This window comes from Apium graveolens, chromosome 4 (assembly GCF_009905375.1).
Source record: "Apium graveolens cultivar Ventura chromosome 4, ASM990537v1, whole genome shotgun sequence".
Classification (NCBI taxonomy): Eukaryota; Viridiplantae; Streptophyta; class Magnoliopsida; order Apiales; family Apiaceae; genus Apium; species Apium graveolens.
The window spans coordinates 308,940,987-308,963,805 of NC_133650.1; the positions used below are offsets into that span (position 1 = coordinate 308,940,987).

The 22,819-nt window shown below is 34.4% G+C and overlaps 3 protein-coding genes across 6 annotated transcripts in view; all 3 read right to left on the minus strand.

The window, feature by feature from the left end:
- LOC141721665 (TMV resistance protein N-like) overlaps nucleotides 1-22,819 on the minus strand; it is a 64,024-nt gene that overhangs the window by 34,124 nt on the left and 7,081 nt on the right. Inside the window, exon 1 of one of the 3 annotated variants that reach the window (XM_074524686.1) lies at nucleotides 876-1,957. The exons of the other annotated variants lie outside the window; for them this stretch is intronic. Coding sequence (XP_074380787.1) covers nucleotides 876-1,495 — 620 coding nt within the window. The 5' untranslated portion in view covers nucleotides 1,496-1,957. Of the gene's footprint in view, nucleotides 1-875; nucleotides 1,958-22,819 lie in introns of those variants that run through there. 3 annotated transcript variants of the gene reach the window in all.
- LOC141721671 (disease resistance protein RUN1-like) lies at nucleotides 2,050-4,018 on the minus strand. 2 transcript variants are annotated; one of them, XM_074524697.1, is made up of 3 exons: nucleotides 3,933-4,018; nucleotides 2,732-3,821; nucleotides 2,050-2,575 (listed from the first exon to the last, which is right to left on the minus strand). In XM_074524697.1, exons 1-3 carry the CDS (start codon nucleotides 3,977-3,979, stop codon nucleotides 2,390-2,392), a joined length of 1,323 nt encoding a protein of 440 aa, XP_074380798.1. In that variant the 5' UTR covers nucleotides 3,980-4,018; the 3' UTR covers nucleotides 2,050-2,389. The 2 variants fall into 2 exon arrangements, with proteins under 2 accessions (XP_074380798.1, XP_074380797.1); XM_074524696.1 differs by lacking the exon at nucleotides 3,933-4,018 and having other exon boundaries at nucleotides 2,126-2,575; nucleotides 2,732-3,926.
- On the minus strand, nucleotides 18,158-20,336 carry LOC141716823 (uncharacterized). Its single transcript, XM_074519001.1, has 3 exons — nucleotides 20,194-20,336; nucleotides 19,422-19,691; nucleotides 18,158-19,120 (listed from the first exon to the last, which is right to left on the minus strand). The coding sequence occupies exons 1-3, from the start codon at nucleotides 20,317-20,319 to the stop codon at nucleotides 18,158-18,160; spliced, it is 1,359 nt and encodes a 452-aa protein (XP_074375102.1). The 5' UTR covers nucleotides 20,320-20,336.

Sequence of the window (22,819 nt, forward strand, 5' to 3'; positions counted from 1 at the left end):
AAGCTTAGAGAGAGCTCCGTGAAACTTTCAGGGGGCACTGGTTTTCTAAATGCATGGTAGCTAAAGAGTTCCAATGACTCAATATGTCCTAGGGTCTTCACCATGTAGGGATCAAATTCTGATATATCCGCTTTTAATTTATTCAGCAGATTTGCATCTCTTGTCGTAATAATAATTTTACTTCCAGATGAAAAGAAATTGCCAAGGCTTGCTAGCAATTCTGAATAGTTTGATTGGTCCAAATCATCCAGAACAATGAGAGCTTTCTTAGAATGAAGAATTTGTTTCAATTTTCTTATTTTACTTTCAAAATCGATAACCTTGTAACTGTTCTTTCTGAGAAGATCAACTAAGAGTTGCTCAAGTGGGAAGTAGAGGACTAACTCCATGTGAGTACTGTTCAACATTTTCACAGAAGCAGCTGATTTTAAATTTGTTGACATTTTCAAGTTGTGATCCTGCTGCAAACGCCCGTTTTGCCACATTCCCCACAATTTTTTGAATGATGTCTGCTTCATCCCTGTCATAGTTCAGAACTAGGATTTTATCAGTTTAAATAAACATTATGTCCTATCATCCACCCTCCAGGAAACTGAAGAGGACAGGAATCTCATTCACATGCTTGAATAAACAATTGTAATCAACCATAAGCAACAAATAAAATGTAAGGAGAAAACACAATTTCATTGAATTAGGGAAAAGAAAGTCCAGCCTTTTATTTTCGTGGTGAAAATGTTTATTATCAATGTACTTGATGCATATAATAAAATTCTAACGATCTTAAAAAAAAATTTGAGTAGCTACATAGATATCAATGACATAGTAAATAATGCAACAGAAATCACCATTTCAAAAATTAAAATAAAGAGACATACTCATTTGCTTCTTTTCTCAGATGGTGTCCTGTAAGCTTAGCAATTTCAGAAAGAGAGGACTTCCACTTCACAATCATTTCAGAGGAACAACGCTTTTTATGGCAATCAAGAGCTTTCCCAAAACTCCCTTTCTGGTGCCGAACATCTGATGGATCGACATAGTAAAAAACAGGAACAACCTGATTTATTGTTCTATCACACTTAAGGATCTCCGCAAGCTCGTCAAGACACCATCGGGAACGAGCATAGTTCTCCGAGAGAACAACGATAAACATATTTGAATTTCTAATTGCGTCAAGTAGAGTGGGTGAAATTTCTTGGCCCTTTTCAAGTGCATGATCATCTTTGAAGGTTCGAATACCAGCTTGATTTAAAGCAGAGTAAAGATGTGAAGTAAAGTTATTGCGAGTATCCTTGCCATGAAAGCTAAGGAAGACATCCCATGTAAGTGGAGATGAAGAAGAGGTTGAAGAACAATAAGGGTCAGCTGACTGGAGATTACTAGTGGTATCCTTGGAAGATGGACGGTGCTTCTTAATGGAAACGTTACGGATGATGATGGCAAGTATAGTGAGCACTAGCACAGCCAAAGTTAAAACTACTTGTTTTGAAATTTCCATGAATAAAGGATAGTGCTTCTTAAGACAATATGATCGGATGATGTTGAGAATGAACTAAACCTTACTAACTAATGAAAATTTATAGTCAACTTCTACCACATTTTAGAACTGCAACTGCACTACATGAAGGTGTATGTGTCTTTTTAGTAAAAAATCTGCAAGTTGAATGATAAAACAAACACAAATGACAAAACATATAAGCTCATGAAGGTGGCTATGATTTAGTATGGAGTGAAGTTAAGCAGGTTAGGTGATTTTAGACTCGACTTCTACCCCACTTCAAAATATTAATATAAGCTGCCAATTAGAATTTGAAAGCAAACACAAGTGACAAACTATAATGACCTTGATAATCTTTGGCACTAGCATTAATTATTCATATAGGCTGTGCTCAAAGCCAGCATTCATAATAAAATATTCATTGCGTTAAATCTATTAAAATTACATAGGACATAACAGGTACTCCCTCCGTCCCTAAAAACGTTTCCTATTTGTATTTGACACGTTTGTCAATGCACACTTTTGATTGTTAATATCTTTTGATTGTTTCGTTTATTATATAATAATATAGATAGTATAGATTTTTTGTACATTAAATTGTCTATAAAATGTATATGATATACTAATTAATTTTTAGTAGTTTTCTTTTTAAAACTTCAACAAGAAATTATTTTTTTAAAAAAATAAGAAGAGTTTAATTGAAATAGTGATGTATAACTATATATATTTTGTAAATATATTAAAGACCATGAAAGAAATGTATAATACTAACCGTTGTATTTACCTCCCTTTACCTTTGGTCCTTTCCATAATCTTTTAAATTTACCACCTGGCATGTCAAAGGAGACGAGATCTTCTGGACAAAAAGTAGAAGGCAAACACGTCCTGTAAATTTTAATTATCATGCCACCTAATGCATCTTAATTTGGGAAGTAAATTTTCAAAACTTCCTGTAATATCATTTGCATCAATTATTTGAAGTAATCTCAAGTTGTGCATCCTTTGGAATATTACTGTACTCATTTGCTTGTTTGTGGAAGTTGTCAAGTCTAGTATAAGGCCTTCAACATTATTTTTTCCCTGGTAATTTCATCAATAATAAAATTTATAAAAACTGTGATCATAAAACATATCATAAATCTTATGAAAAGTATCTGGTAATTAATGTGGGTTGTTCATTTTAGCATTTATAAAAACCGGATACAAAAGAATAGTATTTTCATTTGAATTGATTACCTCTGGATTTTGCAAGCTCTTCCAAGCATTTCCTCTCAGGAACAAACGTGTAGTCTTCCCAAGTTCCTTTCCCATGTCTTGTATAAGATTATGCATCTGAAACCTATTACTTTCGTCAATTGTCACTAGACATCTATCCACTAGATTTTGGATTCCAACACCAGGAAAGAAATCACAAGATTTGAAAATATCAGTAGCCTCATCTTTGTCCTTTCCGACAAAGAAGAAAGCAATATCGAGGAAAATTTTCTTCTGCGTCTCATCCTCTAATTCATCATAGCTCAGTTGAAGGATTTTCTGTATATCATTCTCCGGGATTGCTTTTACTTTTGCAAGCTTGTCTTTCCAGAATGACACATCAGTCCTACCCAGTAAAGATGACCCCAACACCTTAAGAGCTAATGGAAGACCACCGGCATGAGTTACAAAGTTTAGGGAGAGCTCTGCGAAACTTTCAGGCGGCACTAGCTTTCTAAAAGCGTGATAGCTGAAAAGCTCCAAGGACTCAGTTTCTCCTAGTGTCTTCACCATGTATGTATCAACTTCTGATATATCTGCTTTTAATTTATTTAGCAGATTTGCATCTCTTGTCGTGATGATAATTTTACTTCCAGCTGGAAACAAGTTGCCTATGCTCGCAAGCAATTCTGAATAGTTTGCACAGTCCAAATCATCCAGAACGATGAGAGCTCTCTTAGAATGAATAACGTGTGTCAATTTTCTAATTCCACTTTCAACATCAGGAATCTTATAATCCTTTTTTCGGAGAAGATCAATCAATAGTTGCTGAAGTAATTGAAGTAGAGAACTACCACCTTGTGAATGTTGTTTAACATTTACGCTAAAGCAGCTAATATCGAATTTGTTACGGTATCTGTTGTAGAAAGCTTTAGCAATTGTAGTCTTCCCAATTCCGCCCATCCCACAGATACCAATGGCACGTACAGCATCAGACTCCATGCTTAGTAATTGATATATTTCTTCGACAGCAGAATCTATCCCAAATAGATTTTTCTCTTGGTGTAACACAGTTGTAGATGCTCGTGATGCCACATCCCCTACAATTTTTTGAATGGTTTCTGATTCTTTCCTGTTTTGAACAAAATTTAAAATTGTAACTTTTCTCTGTCGCACGTTTGTAATAAAAGCAACTTGTTTAGAGGTATCCATCGGAAAATTTGCAGGGAAAATAATGAAATACCTGCACGCGTTTCTGAGTCCTGTCCATTTTTCAGACTTTTCTACCATGTGTAGTGTCCGAGTAAATTTTATGTGGAAGAGAATTGAGAGAAGAAAATGGTAGGGTCTGTACTATTATTGCAGAGAGACACTAATAAGTCTTATTGGTCCAGCACACTGAAATAGATATTTATGTTATATTATTACATGTATTAAATATTAAATGATAAATAATGAAATTTAGTGAGTTGGAATATCATTTTGTATTCCAACTCCAACAACCATCATGTACTTATCTCTTAATGTACCTCAAAATCTATGTTCTTTCAAACTGTTTGTTTGATTTTTGTTTAATAGGAACTGATTCTCGCATATTAAATAAAGATCGTTATTTTAAAGATTGGGATTTTATTTTTTCTTTTTTCTTTCTTTTTTTTCGAAGATATTTTTCGTGAATGGGACAATTTTACTTTTCGTGAATATTTTTTGCTGAAAGCAAAATGTGCTATCAACAAAAAAATGTTCGTGAAAAGAGAAAAAATATTGCGTTAGCAAAAAAAATGAAGTCCTACATTACTCTAGACCAAAAAATGAGCATGGTAAGGACTTAAGTTCACATCTTAGTAAATTCCAACTTCATATTCTACATCAAACTGATTAATTACAACATAATAAAGATAAAATTATTATGCAAGATTCACACATCCAACAATTCGAAACGCACTCAGTAGTGCAACAGAATCTAGTAATTCTTCGATTTCTGTAGACGATGCATTAAAGCTCTTCTAAACATTGCCCTTCCCAGTTTATGGGGAAGAGGCTTCAGGTCGCGACAGCATCGCATATTCAACCAACTTCAACCTCTGCATGCTACGTGGATGAGATTTAAGGTTTTTGCAGTTCTTCAAATTCAGATCAACCAAATTAAACAAGTCTTCGAATGATTCAAGTAGTTGTTCAATTCCTCTACGACATGCATCAAATATCCTCTAGGATTCTATATAAGAAGTATAAGAGTAATGTTGGAATAAAAAAGAACTCTAAATATTATATCATTTAGTTATTTTATGACAAACACAACCTATTTTTGTCTCGAACCCTTTTACCTTTGTCCTATCTCTAAGTTGTATCCATTAAATCCAAAAAAAGACCAATATAATCAACTTAAATATTTTATAGAAATTATCAAAAATACTAAAAATTTTAAGTATTTTTACGATTTTACCATATTCTGAAAAAAAATTTACAAGAATGTTGAATCAACCAAAATCAAGTAAACATGCAATAAGTTAAATCGAGTTTTTTTCATTGCATTTCAGGTTGTACTATGTTGTAGAAACTCGTTGAATGTTGTTGAAAATCGTATTTTTGCAAAAGAAAATCTAAAAATAGTATTTTTGCAAATAAAAAGGTACTTTTACATTTTTTTATAGAAAATGACAGTATTTTTATAAAAATATATTTTAGTACTTGCTCAATATTTTATTGACAAAACTCAAAAAGTAATTTACTCTATAATCATCATTTTGTATTTCAATTTCAACAATGATCATGTGCTTATTTCACATTATTAAAACATAATAAATTGGAAAGCTGGTGGACAATAAAGAAGGAAAGAGAAAATAAGTCAAAAAAGGAGGTGGAATGAATTTTTTGATGATAAAAATAATAAATAGCTTAAAACTCGCGTGGCAAGGATTTTTTTTTTATATTATATAGGAGTAACTTTTAAAAAAATTTAATTTGAATTAAAATCTTAATTTTACTCAATTAAATTTTTAAAAAAATATAATTTAATAATAAATATATTAATACCCATATATGTATGTTCATGATTTTTTTAATAATAGATATTTGAAAAAAAAAATAATGACGCTTATTGAACGATATAGGTTTATTGATATTTATATACCTTTTTACAAAAAAATAATTATATTTTAATTAAAAAGTAAATTTTTATTTTGGATCAATGATATATATATATAATGCTTATTTAAAATTAAAAATGGCTCTCTACAACAACGGCTCTTTGGGTGCAAGCAACGGGAGGAAAATTCAAACCAACCAAACTCAAAAGGATGGATCTATGGTGGGTAGGAAGGTTCCCAGGAGGAGGCAGCTGGCAAGTATAGGAGTGATATTGGGGAGTAGATGCTTAAAGAATTTGTTTGGGCTTACAAGGATTTGTTGGACAAGAAGACTAGTACCAATTTCTTCAGAGGGGACAAGCAAGTTGTGACGGAGGCTCTTAACCAAATTCACGGGAGAAGTTTAAAGGCTAGGGGTGGCTTGAGCTGGAAAGAGAAGGGAAAGTTGTAGAGGCTTTGAAGGAGGAGAAGAGAACAGAGAATAGCAAGACCTATGCTCAAACATTGAAGAAGGAGGATTGCATTGAAAACAATAAGGAGGATAGTGAAGAGCGGGAGTGGAAAGTGGTCCAGAAAAGAAGAAATAAGAGTAAGGTTTCATTATCTTCAAGCTTTACGATTTTTCCTAGGAAGAGAGACAAAAATGGTAAAAGATTTGGTTTTGTCAAAACTACTTCTGAATTGGAGGCAGGAACAATAATTCCAAATGCAAAGGAAAAAAAGGAGCTTAGGTTCGCAGATTAAAATGAGTCTTAATGGGAAGCAAAGGTTTGGAGGCTGAAACTCAAGATTTGGTAATATGAATAACTCTACTACTTCTGAATTGGAGGCAGGAACAATAATTCCAAATGCAAAGGAAAAAAAGGAGCTTAGGTTCGCAGATAAAAATGAGTCTTAATGGGAAGCAAAGGTTTGGAGGCCGAAACTCAAGATTTGGTAATATGAATAACTCTAAGGTCTCTTTGGATAGGCATAAGGATTTGGGGGTAGAGCAAAGCAACAGTAAAAAAAAGGCCGGTGGAAATTAAGGGTAATAGCAGTAATAAGCATGAGGGGATAAGTAAGGACTTGGGTACAGAGATGTTTGAATATATTGAAGCTGTGGTAGATAAAGATATTGAGGAAGGCTTGTTTGATACTAAAGTCTGAAAGAGATATGTCCTAAGTCCAATCATGTATGAGGATTTAGGAATAACTTTTATGTAATCTGTTTTGATTTCATTGATATTAATAAAAGACTTGTTTTGTTTTTATTGCGGGTAGAGCTGGCCACTTGTGCGGTCCGTGCGTGCCGGGCCGGGTCGCACACGGGTTGAACACTCGGAAACATAACACTGAACCGGCCTGTTAATGAGCGAACCGGGCTCGGGCCGGGCTCGAGTTAAAGAAACTGAAGTCGTGATCGTCCAGGCGAATAACCGCGTACGAAACCCGCGGGCTTGTGCGGTTTACCGGGCTCGGGCTGCGTGCTCTGTACCGCTAGACTTCTTTTCCATTCTGCTACTTGATAATATATTATAAGTATTAATATATTTTTAGTCAGGAGACACAGTCACACATGACATGAGTGTAGTGTTAGTGTAGGCTGTACATTGAAAATAATTAATTACCAATATTTGTGTTTTTTAATTTTTCTTTAATTTTTCTGCTATCCCGCTGTTCTGCATAGCAAATAATTCGGACTTTGTGTTTTTAAAATTTTCTGTTAAATAATATATTTCATATTTCATAATTACTTCAATTGTTTTTATTTGGTAAAATAATAATTTTATTATTTTAATTTTTTGGATTGAAAGAAGACGGCACCTCATATAAATTTTATGAATTTAAAAATATTACAAATATTATAAATGAATAAAAACAGAGATTATGTATATGAATTACAGAGAGAAACAAAACAACTAAACAAATGTGCACTCTACTAAACAAAACAACCCGCGGGCTCGGGCGGGCTGTGCGAGTTGCCTGGTCCGTGCGGCTCGTGCGGGCTTGGCTTCGTGCGGGCTCGTGCGGGCTCGAGCGGTCCCGGGTTATTAAAATGAATTTCGTACTCGGTTCGTACAGTTTAGCGAGTTGGGCGGGTTTAAACCGGCCCGGTTCGGTCCGAATTTTCTCCGGTTTCGATACGAGCCGGTCCCGAATGAGCGGTTCGAACCCGCCCATTTGGCCGGCTCTAATTGCGGGCGATACCTATTTAAATGTTTAAATAAGATATATCACAGTTTAGAGTAAAACTTTTTATGGATTGTGATGAGATCATAATAATGAGACCTAAAAGATGATAACTCTAAACTTAAATAGTTCCTGGTCGTAGGATTACTAACTGGTAATTAATAATCCGCAAAGATCGGTACATACTATGTTTGCTTCATTATGAAGGATGTCTGTTCTCATAGACATTTGTGTGGTGACACTATAGCTAGTATGTAGGTGCTTATTATAGAATAAGTTCACTGAACATGACTCACACAGCTGAACAACTGATGAAGTTCACTCACGTGTCAGCAGTTGTTCACATAGTGATAGTTGTACAAGTATCCTTAGACTGGAGGTCATCATAGTCATCTTGTGTACACTGAACTATGCTTTGGTTTAGTTCTTAGTCTCAAGGGACAATTATAAGGGCTCTACTGGGTATAGAAATTTGTACACGAAGATAGTGTATGATCAATAAAGGATCTACCCCTTCCAGTGTAGGAAGAGAATGTTCAATGTTGATCCACTTATGTTAGTTCAAGAATCTCTGGACAGAGTGAATGAAATTAGAAAGAAGTTTCTAATTTACATTAAATAGAACTAAGCATAGTGATTGGGAAAGCAAGTGATTAAATAAGATAGGCTTGACACAAGTTCCATGCCTTGTATTTAATCGTGACATTGCAGGATAGAAGGAATTAATTGTACGGTAACTACTCACTGAATAGGTTCTTGGTATTCTAAGTAGTGAATTCGTATTATCCGGATAGTCGCGATATGCTGAGAAGTATCCCTCACGATGTAGAATAAATATGATTAATTAATTAATCATATTTAATGAATTAGATAATTTATATAAATAATGATAAAATAGTTTTATTATTATTTATTTCTACTACCAGCTTAATATTGAACCTACAGGGTCACACCATAAAAGAGAATGATTTAATGGTGGAGAAATTAATTAATAATGGCTGATAATTATTTATTTATGAAATAAATAATTAATTGGTAAATTTAATAATTGATTAAATAAGATTTAATTGATTATAAATTAATTAAGAAAAAGTTCTTAATATTATTAATTAAGAATTTAATTTTTGGAAATTAAATCAAGTGAGAGAATTATTTCTAAAGTGTTTAGAAAAAGGATTAATAATTAAAAGGTGTTTTAATTATTAGTGAGAATAATAAAGGGTTAATAATAATAATATTTTATGGGAAAATTTTCAGCTGAAAATTTTGCCTATAAATATACTATTATAGACCCTATTTTTTGCCTCAACCAAAAAGATTTACAAAACTCTAATTCTCTCCATCTCCTCCTCCTTCATTACATCGTTTTCTTGGTGGATATCGGTGGAGTGCTTCACACTTGAGGAGCAGTTGCTAAGGATCTTCGCTCGTGGTTCTTGGATCGCTATTAAAGACCTCCATCTTTCCATTAATGTAAAGCTTCTTAAGGTAAACATACTGAACTACGAATTAAATATTATTTTTCGCATGGATCCTGCGGAGGGTTTTGGTTTTTTTTAAGATTTAAGTTTACGTTTTCTCTGCGTTTATGTGCTAAAAACCCTTCAATGGCATCAGAGCTACTTGCGAAAAGTTTTTAATTCGTTTATGTGTTTAACTGTTTTCGATATATGAGCATGTACGTGATTCGCCATAATTTGATGTTGATATAATATGCTTATATATGTATGGTTTTGAATATATGATATTCATGTGAGTTGTATAATCATAAGATGATTATGTAATCTGTATATATACTGATATATACATGATTAATGTTTGTTCTAATTATGAGAATCATATTAGATACGGATTCTGAATTGGCTGCTGCAGATTTGCTGAAATCTGGGTCTGGTGTCCGATTTACGCAAACGAATACCCTATTCCATAGGTAAACGAGCGTCTGAACAAAACAGATAGCTAAAGCTATCAACGACTCGTCTATAAGGCGTTTGACGTCGTTTACTGCCCGTAAACAGTGATTCTTGTTTTTCTGATTTGATTCTGATTTTTGTCATATTTTTTTTATGATTAGATCATGGATAATATGATATGTTAAGATCAGATTATGTGTTTTAACATGCTTTTATGTGTTGTATGAACATGGTGGATGGTTATGGCCTTTCGACCTTAGTGTAATGGTTTTGGTTTTGGTTTTAAATACGACTTGCATGTCGTCAATCTTTGTAATCATAAATCTCGAATGTAACTCGAGTTATTCTTGTAAGTTCATTAGATTAGTTTTACTTTCAATCTATGTAATGTAATTGAAGACTCAAGAAGGCTATCCAATGGAGGTGATACAAAGAAGAAGACGAGGCATACAAGAAGTCTAAACAAAGAAGAAGACTTATGTAATAACTAGTTGTATTTATTTCCATCACCATATTAGATTGACCTTGAACTTTATCAGGAGCTTGATAAAGATCACATAGGATGGGGCCATAACCAAACACATTTACTTTATTGCACTTTACATTTACTTGTTTATTTAATTTTATATATGAGATATATGCCTATGTTTACCATACGATGATAGATTTAGGTGAACTTAAATCAATATAAGGCGTGCTCTAGAAAATCTAGAATAGGAATCGTTTCTTGCCTTAACAATAATATTATGAACACAATCATGAGATTCTTGTGTTTATGAAACACGTAATTAAATATGAATTTTTAATATTGAGAGAAAGGATGATTCTGTCAAAAGCAGATTTCTGCCAAACCATCTGAAATCACTGAATCTCAAGATCTAAGGAAGCAAAGTGAACAACAACAGAAGAAGTCTCAAAGATACAAGGAATTGGCCAACAAAACCAAAAGAAAGTTGAACTTTGTTGAAATTTGTATTGGAGGATCAATTTCCCAAGGAATCCACTCCAACTACAACTCAAGCATCAAAACCCTCAGTGGTATTTAAAGACATCAAGGTGGTGGACCCTTACAGGAACATTCATGATGAACCTATTGTTCCAAAGGATGAACCAATAGACTGGGAAAGTCTACCAATTCCTGACTTCCATTTGCCAATCCTTGCCAAGCCAAAGAGAACAAAGTCAAGGGCAGTCAAGAAAGTGAATATGTCACCTCTCAAATCCAAGTCTCTAATCAAAGCTCAATCAAAAGTCAACAAAGGAGATTACATGTACATCTGTGACATCAAGGAATTCTCAGATCTAAACCTCTATCTAGATGAACTGGAAGAAGTTAGAGGGATTGATGCTTACAGGAATCTACCTGAAATGTTAGTGTTCAAGTACTAGGGAGGAAAAGAGATACAATGGCCACTTCACATGATCCTTCCAGAAAGCCAATCTGTGCTGATTAAGGTTTATTCATCATTCAAGAAGAACTTTGGATTCAATGTTACAGCCAGGAGACTTGTTCTTAAGAAGATTGAAGAATTGAGGAGTATTAGAGTCAAAGATGCACTCCCAAAGACTCTATATATTCCTTATACAGGGAGTAGAGTGCATCTAAGGCCCTACTGGCTGATGGAGTTCATGGATGACAAAGGAGTTAGAAGATTTTTCAGATCAGAAGACCAATTGAGCATCTCTAGCAATGAGACTCTTTTGGAAATGCAAGAAATGCTAAATCTCTCAGAATCTGATGAACTGGAATTCCACAGACAACTCCAAAATCAGATAGAAGAAAACAACCAAAAGCTTGGAAAGAGATCCAGATCTTCAAGAAAATAGATTATTTTGCTCAGGCTAGAGGAGCACCTTGAAAATGACTGTGAGCAAAACTTTGTACATTTTGTCATTTGAAGCACTTTACAGTTTTATCTACTTTCTTTTAAAGTTGTATTTTTAGGGTGTTTTGTTATCATCAAGTGTCTCTTAATTTATGCCTTCAATTCTAGTAGACATAAATTGGGGGAGATTGTTGTGGATATGTTATGAACTTGATGGTTTCCTTAACAAAACACCTAAGTAGATTTAACTTAGTGAAAATGTAGCACTCGACGGATAAGGAATATAGTCCCGACGGATAACTCAGGATAGTCCCGACGGATAACTCAGTATAGTCCCGACGGATGATAAATTATAGTCCCGACAGATGACAATTCATTATCCATCGAGTGAGTAGCTTATGTAATAATAAGTCATGTAGCACATTCCTGTATACACCTTTGTATATATTCTGTAGTAGCATATAAGTCATGTTGACTTTAATTAGATATGCAAAATAGGTTGATTAATTGTACATAAGTGATGTCTTGTAATTCTGCATAAATGAAATGAAGTCAAGTGCCAAATAGCTACTCGACGGATGATCAACAAAGCTACTCGACGGATGATCAACAAGACAACTCGACGGATGATCGTGTACTCAACGGATAATCAATTCAAATATCCGTTGATAGTGACAACACAGTCACATGCGTCGAGTGTATGCAAAAGGAATGTGGAAGCCTATTCAACTGGGTTTTTGAGAACAAAGAAGCATTACCATTTCCATGCTACGATGAAGATAGTCAAAGATGCTGGAATAGAGTAATGAAGCAGCAGAGTATTAGACTTGATAGGTTTTGTTTTATTATTTTGTCTTATTACTTTATAATCTTGATGATATATAAACCAAGCAATAGCAAATTAAACAACAAGAAGACTAGGAAAATATTTCTCAAAGAAACATTTGTAAGCTACATCCTTAGCATTTCTCTGTTATTTTAGTTGTTCTTATTTGTAAGTAGCTGTGAGCTTTTGTTGCTACACAGAGTTCTCTTGATATAATATATATCTCTGGTGGATACATTCAAATCCACCAGAAAGTTTTTAAAAACCTGTGTTTTTAATTACTTGTGTTTTGATTTTATTAACTTTTTATTCCGCATTGTGCTAATCAAACACTTTTATATAATTAAGGTAGAACAATTTTTAATTGAGAAAAAAGGTTTCAAGAATTCCATTCAACCCCCTTCTATAATTCTTGTTGCATTGTTTGGGACTAACAATTGGTATCAGAGCAAGCTCTTGAAGGATAAAGAGTTTTAAGATCACAACAAACAGCAAGATGAACAAGAAGGATGTTGGAGTCAAGATCCCTTTCCTAGATAAAGATAATTACCATCCCTGGAAGGTAAAAATGCATCTTCATCTACTTTCTCAGGATGAGGCCTATGTGGATCAGCTGCAACTGGAAATGAAGGTACCAATGAGAGCTGCAACTGGAAATGAAGGATCATTTCCCAAGCCAAGGCATGAATGGTCAGATCCTGACATTGAACAAGTAGGAAAGGACAAGAAGGCCATGATTATTCTGTTTAATGGAGTTGATGGTGATATGTTTGATAATATCATCAACTGTAAAACAGCCAAGAAAGTTTGGGATACAATACAGATTATCTGTGATGGCACTGAACAAGTTAGAGAAAACAAGATGCAGTTACTAATTCAGCAATATGAGCATTTCCACTTTGAAGAAGGTGAAACTCTCACTGATATTTTTAGTAGATTTTAAAAGCTACTAAATGCTCTAAAGCTGCATGGAAGAGTCTATCAAACCAAGGATTCAAACCTCAAATTTCTGAGATCCCTTCCAAAAGAATGGAAACCAATGACAGTCTCCTTAAGAAATTCTCAAGAATACAAGGAGTTTACATTAGAGAGACTGTATGGTATTCTAAAGACTTATGAGCTTGAAATAGAGCAAGATGAAAGAATGGAGAAAGGGAGAAAGAAAGGAGGTTCCATTGCACTAGTTGCTGAGTGGGAGAAAGAGAAGGAGATGAAGATGGAAGCTGTTGAGTCAACTTCAAAGGTCTGTGAAAACAAGGGCAAGGGGCTGGTAGCAGAAAATGAAGATTCTTTGAGCCAAGATGATATGGATGACATTGATGAACACCTAGCATTCCTTTCTAGAAGATTTTCCAAGCTCAAGTTCAAGAAGATCTTTGGAGCAGCTAAGCCAAATAAAAATATGGTGGATAAATCAAAATTCAAATGTTTTAAATGTGGCTTAGCAGGGCATTTTGCAAGTGAGTGTAGAAAGTCTGATTCCATCAAGAAAAAGTTTGAGCCTGTGGATTATAAACAGAAGTATTTTGAGTTTCTCAAACAAAAGGAAAGGGCTTTCATCACTCAAGAGAATGACTGGGCAGCTGATGGTTTAGATGAAGATGAGGATGTCAGCTATGTCAATCTAGCCCTAATGGCCAAATCTGATGAGACAGAAACATGTTCTTCAAGTAATCAGGTAATTACAACAAACCTAGCACATTTATCTAAAGCTGTGTGTAATGATGCAATAAATGACATGTCTACTGAATTATATCATTTGCGTGTTACACTTAAGTCACTCACTAAAGAAAATGCTATGCTTAAAGAAAACAATTTGTTTTTAAGTGAGAGAAATAATGTGTTAGAGTCTCAGTTCATTGAATTTGAAAAATTAAGAATTAAGTGTAAGATTGCCAAGGAGGAATTAACTGAGTCCTTGAAGAAAGAAGAAATTTTGAAGAAGCAGCTTGATCGTGAACAAGAAGTGATTAAGGCATGGAAATCATCTAGAGATGTCCATGCACAAATCACCAAAGTTCAAGGAATTGAGTCTTTCTGTGATGAAGCCTGGAAGAGAAGCAAAGAGAAACTAGAATCCAATTTGGTTGAGGGATTGCTGACATATGTAGACTCGACGGATGATGAGGGTCATCCGTCGGATAACAAAAACGGTTATCCGTCGATTGACATAAATCCTCATCCGTCGATTGTGAGCAAACCTGTGAGCAAAGCCAAACTTGCCAAGTTAAATGTTAAATATGGATCAGTTTCCAAGAATTTTGTTCCAGGAGAAACCAGTCAAGTGAAGAAGGAGAAAAAGTTTAATGTTGGTCATATGACAGTCAAGCAGTTGAATGATAGACTGGAGAAAATTGAGGTTAAAACAGATGCTAAAAGGAAAAATAATAGAAATGGTAAAGTAGGAATTAACAAGCATAAGAACTACACACCTGATAAATATGCTCCCAAAATAATCTGTGTCAAGTGTGGTAGTTTAAATCACCTGTCTGTTAATTGTAAATCTGCCATGCCTACTTCCATATCTGTGCCACCTTATTTTCCCAACATGAATGCCATGCCTTCTATGCCTATGAATTCTATGCCTATGAATGCTATGTCTGTACAGAATATGAATGCACAATTTGCTAATATGCCATTTCCACCTAATTCTTATTATGCTGCATTTAGTATGCCACAAATGTCATTTAGCATGCCTTACTGGAATAACATGTTTACTAATAGCATGTCATTCCCTGTTAACCAAAATGTGCATGATAATTCTGGTGTAATAAATGGTTTCAAAGGTCCAACTCAAATGACTAAGGATGAATCTGATATTCCCAAGTCAAATGAGATCAAACCTAAGAAACAGAAAAAGAAAGCTAACAAGGCAGGTCCCAAGGAAACTTGGGTACCAAAATCAACTTGATTTGATTTTGATGTGTGCAGGAAAATAGAAAGAATCTATGGTACTTGGATAGTGGCTGTTCAAGATACATGACTGGTGATTCTACTCTGCTCACAGAGTTCAAGGAGAGAGCTGGCCCAAGTATTACTTTTGGAGATGACAGAAAGGGTTATACTGTGGGATATGGCTTGATTTCAAAAGAAAATGTCATCATTGAGGAGGTTGCATTAGTGGATGGTCTTAAGCACAATTTGTTAAGCATCAGCCAGCTGTGTGACAAAGGAAATTCAGTAACCTTCAATTCTAAAGCCTGTGTTGTGACAAACAAAAGAAGCAACAAAGTGGTTCTCACTGGAGTGAGAAAAGGAAATGTGTACCTAGCTGACTTCAACTCATCAAATGCAGAATCTGTTACCTGTCTTCTCAGCAAGGCAAGTCAGGATGAAAGTTGGTTATGGAACAAGAAGCTATCCCATCTATACTTCAAGACCATGAATGAACTTGTAAAGAAAGAACTGGTTAAAGGTATTCCTCAAGTGGAGTTTTCTAAGGATGGATTGTGTGATGCCTGCCAAAAGGGAAAGCAGATCAAAGCATCATTCAGAAAGAAGCTTGATTCATCAATTGAAGAACCTTTGCAACTGCTACACATGGACTTGTTTGGACCAGTCAATATATTGTCAATCTCAATGAAAAGATTTTGCCTAGTGATTGTAGATGAATTCTCAAAGTTACCTTGGACATATTTCCTAAAGTCTAAAGATGAGGCTAGTGAAATCATTATCAATCACATAAAGCAAGTCAATAATCATCCTGATTTCAAAGTTAGAAGAATCGGGAGTGACAATGGAACTGAGTTCAAGAATTTTACTATGAAAGCATTCTCTGAAGAAAATGGGATTATGCAGGAGTTTTCAGCAGCAAGAACCCCACAACAAAATGGAGTGGTGGAAAGAAAGAATATATCACTTATTGAAGATGCAAGGACAATGCTTGAAGAGTCAAAGTTACCAACATATTTCTGGGCTGAAGCTGTAAATACTGCATGCTACACTCAGAATATTTCTCTGGTTAATCAAGCAAAATGCATGACTCCCTATCAACTGTTCAAGAACAAGAAGCCAACTCTAAATTTTCTTCATGTCTTTGGCTGCAAATGTTATATCTTGAGAAATCAAACTGATCAGAATGGGAAGTTTGATGCTAAAGTAGATGAAGGAATTTTCGTTGGATATGCTGTTGGTAAAGCATATAGAGTCTACAATCTAAGAATCAACATTGTTGTGGAATCAATACATGTTGTGTTTGATGATAAAAAGATTGAAGGACTACAAGATGGAGATTACCATGAGAGCCTTAAATTTGACAATGTGAAGATGGTTAGTGATGACAGTGATGATAAAGTGATCAAGAGACAGTTTCAAAGGATAATGCAGAAAAATCTACTACCAATGAAGCTGTTAACTCAACATCCGTCGAGTTACAAAATGCCTCATCCGTCGATAGATAACCTGCATCATCTGTCGAGAGACAATCAGCCTCATCCGTCGGTACTCAAAATTCACCATCCGTTGGGTTATCAAGAAGAGCTGAAAGTCAGAATAGATCAATTTCAGAAAATCCCTCTCTTTCAAATCATAGATTCACAAACTCAGGGGGAGTTTCTAACAATCAAAACTCAATCACACATCAAGACAACAATGAGGGCTCTTCATCTAGAGCTAATCTAACTCAACAAAGGAAATGGACAAAGGATCACCCCTTTGAGCTTATCATTGGTGATGTATCTTCTAGAGTTCAAACAAGGAGAGCAACTCAAGAAGAATGTCTATACAGTAGCTTTCTTTCTAAGGAAGAACCAAAGAAGGTAGAAGAAGCTTTGTTAGATCCTGATTGGATTTTAGCTATACAGGAGGAGCTAAACCAATTTGAAAGGAATAAGGTATGGAAGCTAGTACCCAAGCCTAAGGGAAAGAAACCTATAGACACCAAATGGGTATTCAGAAACAAGATGGATGAAAATGGCATAGTAGTCAGGATCAAAGCTAGATTGATTGCTAAGGGCTATTGTCAACAAGAAGGAATAAATTTTGATGAAACCTTTGCTCCTGTTGCAAGACTTGAAGCCATCAGAATTTTCTTAGCCTATGTAGCCCATGCCAATTTCAAGGTCTATCAAATGGATGTCAAGAGTGCATTTCTAAATGGAGATTTGGAGGAGGAAGTCTATGTCAGTCAGCCTCCTGGTTTTGAAGATCCAAATTTCCCAGATTATGTTTACTATCTTTTGAAAGCACTCTATGGACTGAAGCAAGCACCTAGAGCCTGGTATGACACTTTATCAAGGTTTCTCTTGGAAAATAACTTTACAAGAGGTATTGTAGATAAAACTTTATTCTTTAGAAATGTTAATAGTTCTAGTATACTTGTTCAAATTTATGTAAATGACATTATTTTTGGCTCTACAGATGAAAAACTTTGCAAAAAGTTTGCCAAATTGATGCAAAGTAAGTATGAAATGAGCATGATGGGAGAACTAACTTACTTTCTTGGTTTGCAAGTTAAGCAAGTTAGTTATGGAATATTCATTAGTCAAACTAAATACATTTATGATCTTTTAAAGAAGTTTGATCTAATGGATTGCACATCTGCAAAAACTCCCATGGCCACTGCAACTAAGCTTGAATTAAACACTACTTAAAAGTCTGTGGATATTTCAAGTTATAGGGGCATGGTTGGCTCACTTCTGTACTTAACAGCTAGTAGGCCAGATATAATGTTTGCTACATGTCTTTAAATCAGGAAGTTGTTCTAGTGAAGTGTGATTATATATGTCCAACACTTCTAGATTCAAAGGAAGTTCCGGAAGGGAGGACCCAAGCCTTGTATAGTTCTTCAATGCAAGATGGAATAGGTTGAAAAGCTTAGAAAGGCTGAATGGTTTTGCCGAAGACAGAATCGGTCCCTCATCAGTAAGAGTTAAACTTTTCAAAGAAGAGAAACATAGAATCATAGGCAGGAATAATCTTACATTACAACTCAGGTCCAGACTCCATAACTTGTTCATATCTTTTACTGAAGCATGTAAACTAATTTTACACTTCTCCCCTGGGTGAAGACTTAAATATTCAACTGAGGTAAGATTCCAAATACTTATAGGCACAAATTTAAGATTCTTGCAATCTCTAAAATCCAACCATTTTAAACTACCCAGCAGTCCAATAGAATCTGGCACTTGTTCAATTGCTGTGTAAGCTGCATTCAGCCTTTCTAAACATTGCATCTTCCCCAGTTGCTCAGGCAATTGCTCCAGGTTTGAACAGCCACCCAGATGTAGTAGTTTCAGCAACTTGAGCTTACATATACTATTTGGAAGATTTCTAAGCTTTTTGCAATCGGACAAATACAGATGAACCAAATTGACGAGGCCCCCAAACGAAACTGGCAGTTGTTCAATTGCAGAATCACCTGCATCAAAATACTCTAAGCCTTCCATATTCCCAATATCTTGAGGTAACTTTCTTAGCTTCTTGCATCTGTTTAAATCCAATGTAATCAACCCCTTTAATTTAGTAATTGAATCTGGCAGTTTCTCAATTACAGTCCAACTTGCATCAATCTTCTTCAAGGCCTTCATATCACCCAACGACTCAGGTAATCGTTTTAAATTACGGCAGTTCCTCAGATCCAAACAAGTCAGATAATTCATCATGGGCTGTTCAAACAATTAAGTTAGCAACAAATATTCAAAATATATTAGTATTATCAATACATTTACGAAACAAGTTTTTCAATATCATTTCTTTTCATTTTTTTAACATACAAATTGGGTTAAATTGTTTTTCATGATAAAGTGTTCGAGAAAACATATTTTTAGATATTTGAATTTCTTTTTCTATTTTTTAATAAAATATTTAATTAGAATCTTTCTTCTAAATAGAAAAAATAATTAACTAAAACAACTAAAAAATTACAAATAATAAATGAAAATAGAAATATATTAGGAGGGAATGTACCGTTGACCCCTTCCACAAAATCTTGAATTTACTTGAAGGCATATCAAAGAAGACCAGCTTAGGTGGACAAAATGTAGAAGGTATATGCGTCCACAGACAAGAATGCCATGTAATGCACCTCAAATTAGGAAATAAATTTTTAAAATTTCCTTTAATATCGGGTTCACCTATTATTTGAAGAAGCCTCAGTTTGGGCATTCTTTCAGCACTTGCTTGTCCATATCCGGAAGTCCTGAAATCTAAAATGAGACCTTCAATATCACTTTTTTCCTGATTTTGTCAATGGAGAAAAAAAAACTTAAGTAAGACTATATAAAAGTTAAGAAATAAACGCTAAACGACCCAAATCTTTTTCTTATTTGTTTGAGCGATTATGACACACACATTTCCGTCAATCATTCAATTTAGACATTGTTAAATCAAACATGTAACACTTTTTTGTCATAATCTAACATGTAACACTTAATTAAGTTTTTTCTTAGGAAAATCACATTTGTCACGATCACATAGATAATAAATCTCACATGAGATTTTTGGAAACTATCGTGTAAGAAATTATAAACCAAAGTTATAAAAGGATGGACTATTGGACTTAATTAAGGTTTTGGACACAAGATCATGTGATTAATCGAGAACAAAGGCATTGCGCACAAAAAAGGAGATCTTAAGAAACCAAGATAAGTTCATTAACACAACTCATTGCATTTTATTGCGAAGTGTTATGTGATGTGATAGTTAAGACTAAACATAACAGAGTTTGCATTTTGATTACCTCTAGATTTTGCAAATCATCCCATACATTTCCTCGCAAAATCAAGCGTGTCTGCCTTCCAAGTTTTCTTCCCATGTCTTGAATAAGATTATACATTCGGAACTTATTATCTGTACCAATGGTCATTAGACATCTGTCCACTAGAACAGGTATACCAACATCCGGATGGAAATCACAAGATTTGAATATCTGAACAGCCTCATTTTTGTCCTTTCCAATGCACTATCAAGATTTATGGCAAGTAAAATTGTCATAAATCTCGCAAGGCAATAAGTTTGATTTATGGCAAGGAAATATTTTAAACCGTTGTTTGATTTTTGTTTAATGGGAGCTGATCCCGACAATCGAGTATTAAATAAGAATCATTATTTTAAGGGTTAAGATTTTTTTTCTTTTTTCTTTCTGACATATATTTTCCGCGGATGAGATATTTTGCTTTCCGCGGATATTTTCTGCCGAAAGCAAAATATCCTATCCGCAAAAAGGAAAAAAACCTTTAAATCTTGACCCTTAAAATATAGATCCGACGTTGGACATGGAACAGGACCCTTATTTAACTACCTGCAATATTTAGCAGCTCATTGAGTTAGCAAGAGAAAAAATGGAAGTCCTATATTTAGCTGCTCATTGGGTTAGCATGAGAGAAAATGGAAGTCCTACGTTACTCAAGGACTTAAGTACACAGATTAGTACATTTCAACTTTATATTGTACATCAAACTGATTAATTACAACATAATGAAGATAAAATTATTATGCAAGATTCACACATCCAACAATTCAAAACCCACTCAGTAGTGCAATAAAATCTAGTAATTCTTCGATTTCTGTAGACGATGCATTAAAACTCTTCTAAACATTGCCCTTCCCAGTTTATGGGGGAGAGGCTTCAGCCCGCGACAGCATCGCATATTCAACCAATTTCAACTTCTGCATGCTACGTGCATGAGATTTAAGGTTTTTGCATCTTCAGATTCAGCTCAACCAAATTAAACAAGTCTCCGAGTGATTCAGGTGATTCTTCAATTCTAAAACAATTTGCATCAAATATACTCAAGGATTCTATATTCCTAATGTGCTCAGGTAACCTTCTAAGTTTCTTACAACCCAACAAGTTCAACTCTTCTAATTCCCTCAGGAGGTAACCGTTCAAGTTTTTAATGTACAAAAATTCCAAGCTACTCAAAATTAATTGTATCTGTCACTCAGATGAGCTCGAATATCAGAAACAAAGTAATTTAGCCAAAATAAAACTGTTAAAAAGATTGAAAAAGAGGGCGGGATTGTCCTACCTGTATCACAAAATAAAACTGTTAAAAGATTTTTTTACTACTTCAATTTGTAACTACTTGTTTTTTGATTTCCATGGACAAAGGTTAATGCTTCTTAACAGAATTTGCTCCGATGAAGGCGAGTATGAACTGAAATTTACTAGTTCTTGTAATTATAAACTCAACTTCTACCACATTTTAGAACTGCACTAGCTAACTTATAACGTTGGCATTCAGTAAATTATAACCAAACTTCATGGAGGTGCCTATGATTTAATAAAAAATGATGTTAACTCGTTTATTTGATTTTAGAGTCAACTTGTATAACATTTTATAACTGCAGTCATTAAGGTTTATGCACAAATGACAAAATACATACATATAGGCTCTGCTCAAGGCCAGCGTTATACGCAATATAGACATCACATTAACATCAGATAGTTATATTGAAAGAATAAGAATACAAAAATGACAAAGCAACCTAATTATAATTGTAAAATGAGACTAAATCATGCCGGATCATTACCCAATCAACTTGTCAAAAATATTATTGAACACTATTAAACTTCAACAAAGTTAGTTTAGTGTACATTTAAGTCTACGTTCTTTGAATATTAATTTCAATGTACATATGAAAAAACTAACTGGGGCGTGTTCATGGTGTGCATACTACAGTAAACTAAACAAAAGCAAGATGCTATAAGAAGAAAAAGTTCAGTAAAACCAGTTCTAACGATCTCCCAATATGAATTCTCTCAGAATATATATAACTAATCCGAGATAGGCCTTGTTTTAAATTATGAAAGTATTAAGCATGAGAGCTTTCCGTGCTAGTTCTTAGAAAAACATCAACCACCTCTTATACAGGGTTTTAAGTTTTTAATGTACAAAAATTCCAAGCTACTCAAATTAATTGTATCTGTCACTCAGATGAGCTCGAATATCAGAAACAAAGTAATTTGGCCAAAAGATTTAGAGAAACTGTTGAAAATTACATAGTTAACTAGAAAGAGGAACAATCTGATACGGGGGATGAGACCATGACATTGAGCTTAAAGCACAACATATGATGAGATGAGAGGCGCCAAAGGTAAAATTAAATTTATCCACGACTTGTTCATATTTTTATTCATATCTTTAACAATCTAGTTTTGTGAGATGCCAACCAATTGTTAAAGCATCCAGATCCCCAGACGCCTATAAATTTATATAGGATGACTATGAAATCAACTGCCCAAACAACTTTTTTTGATGAGATATATTATCATATGTCTAACATCATTAATAATTTTTTGGCTTGAATGCATATACTATAGTTACATGGTATCATAAAAATACTGTGCGTCAAGTTCTAAC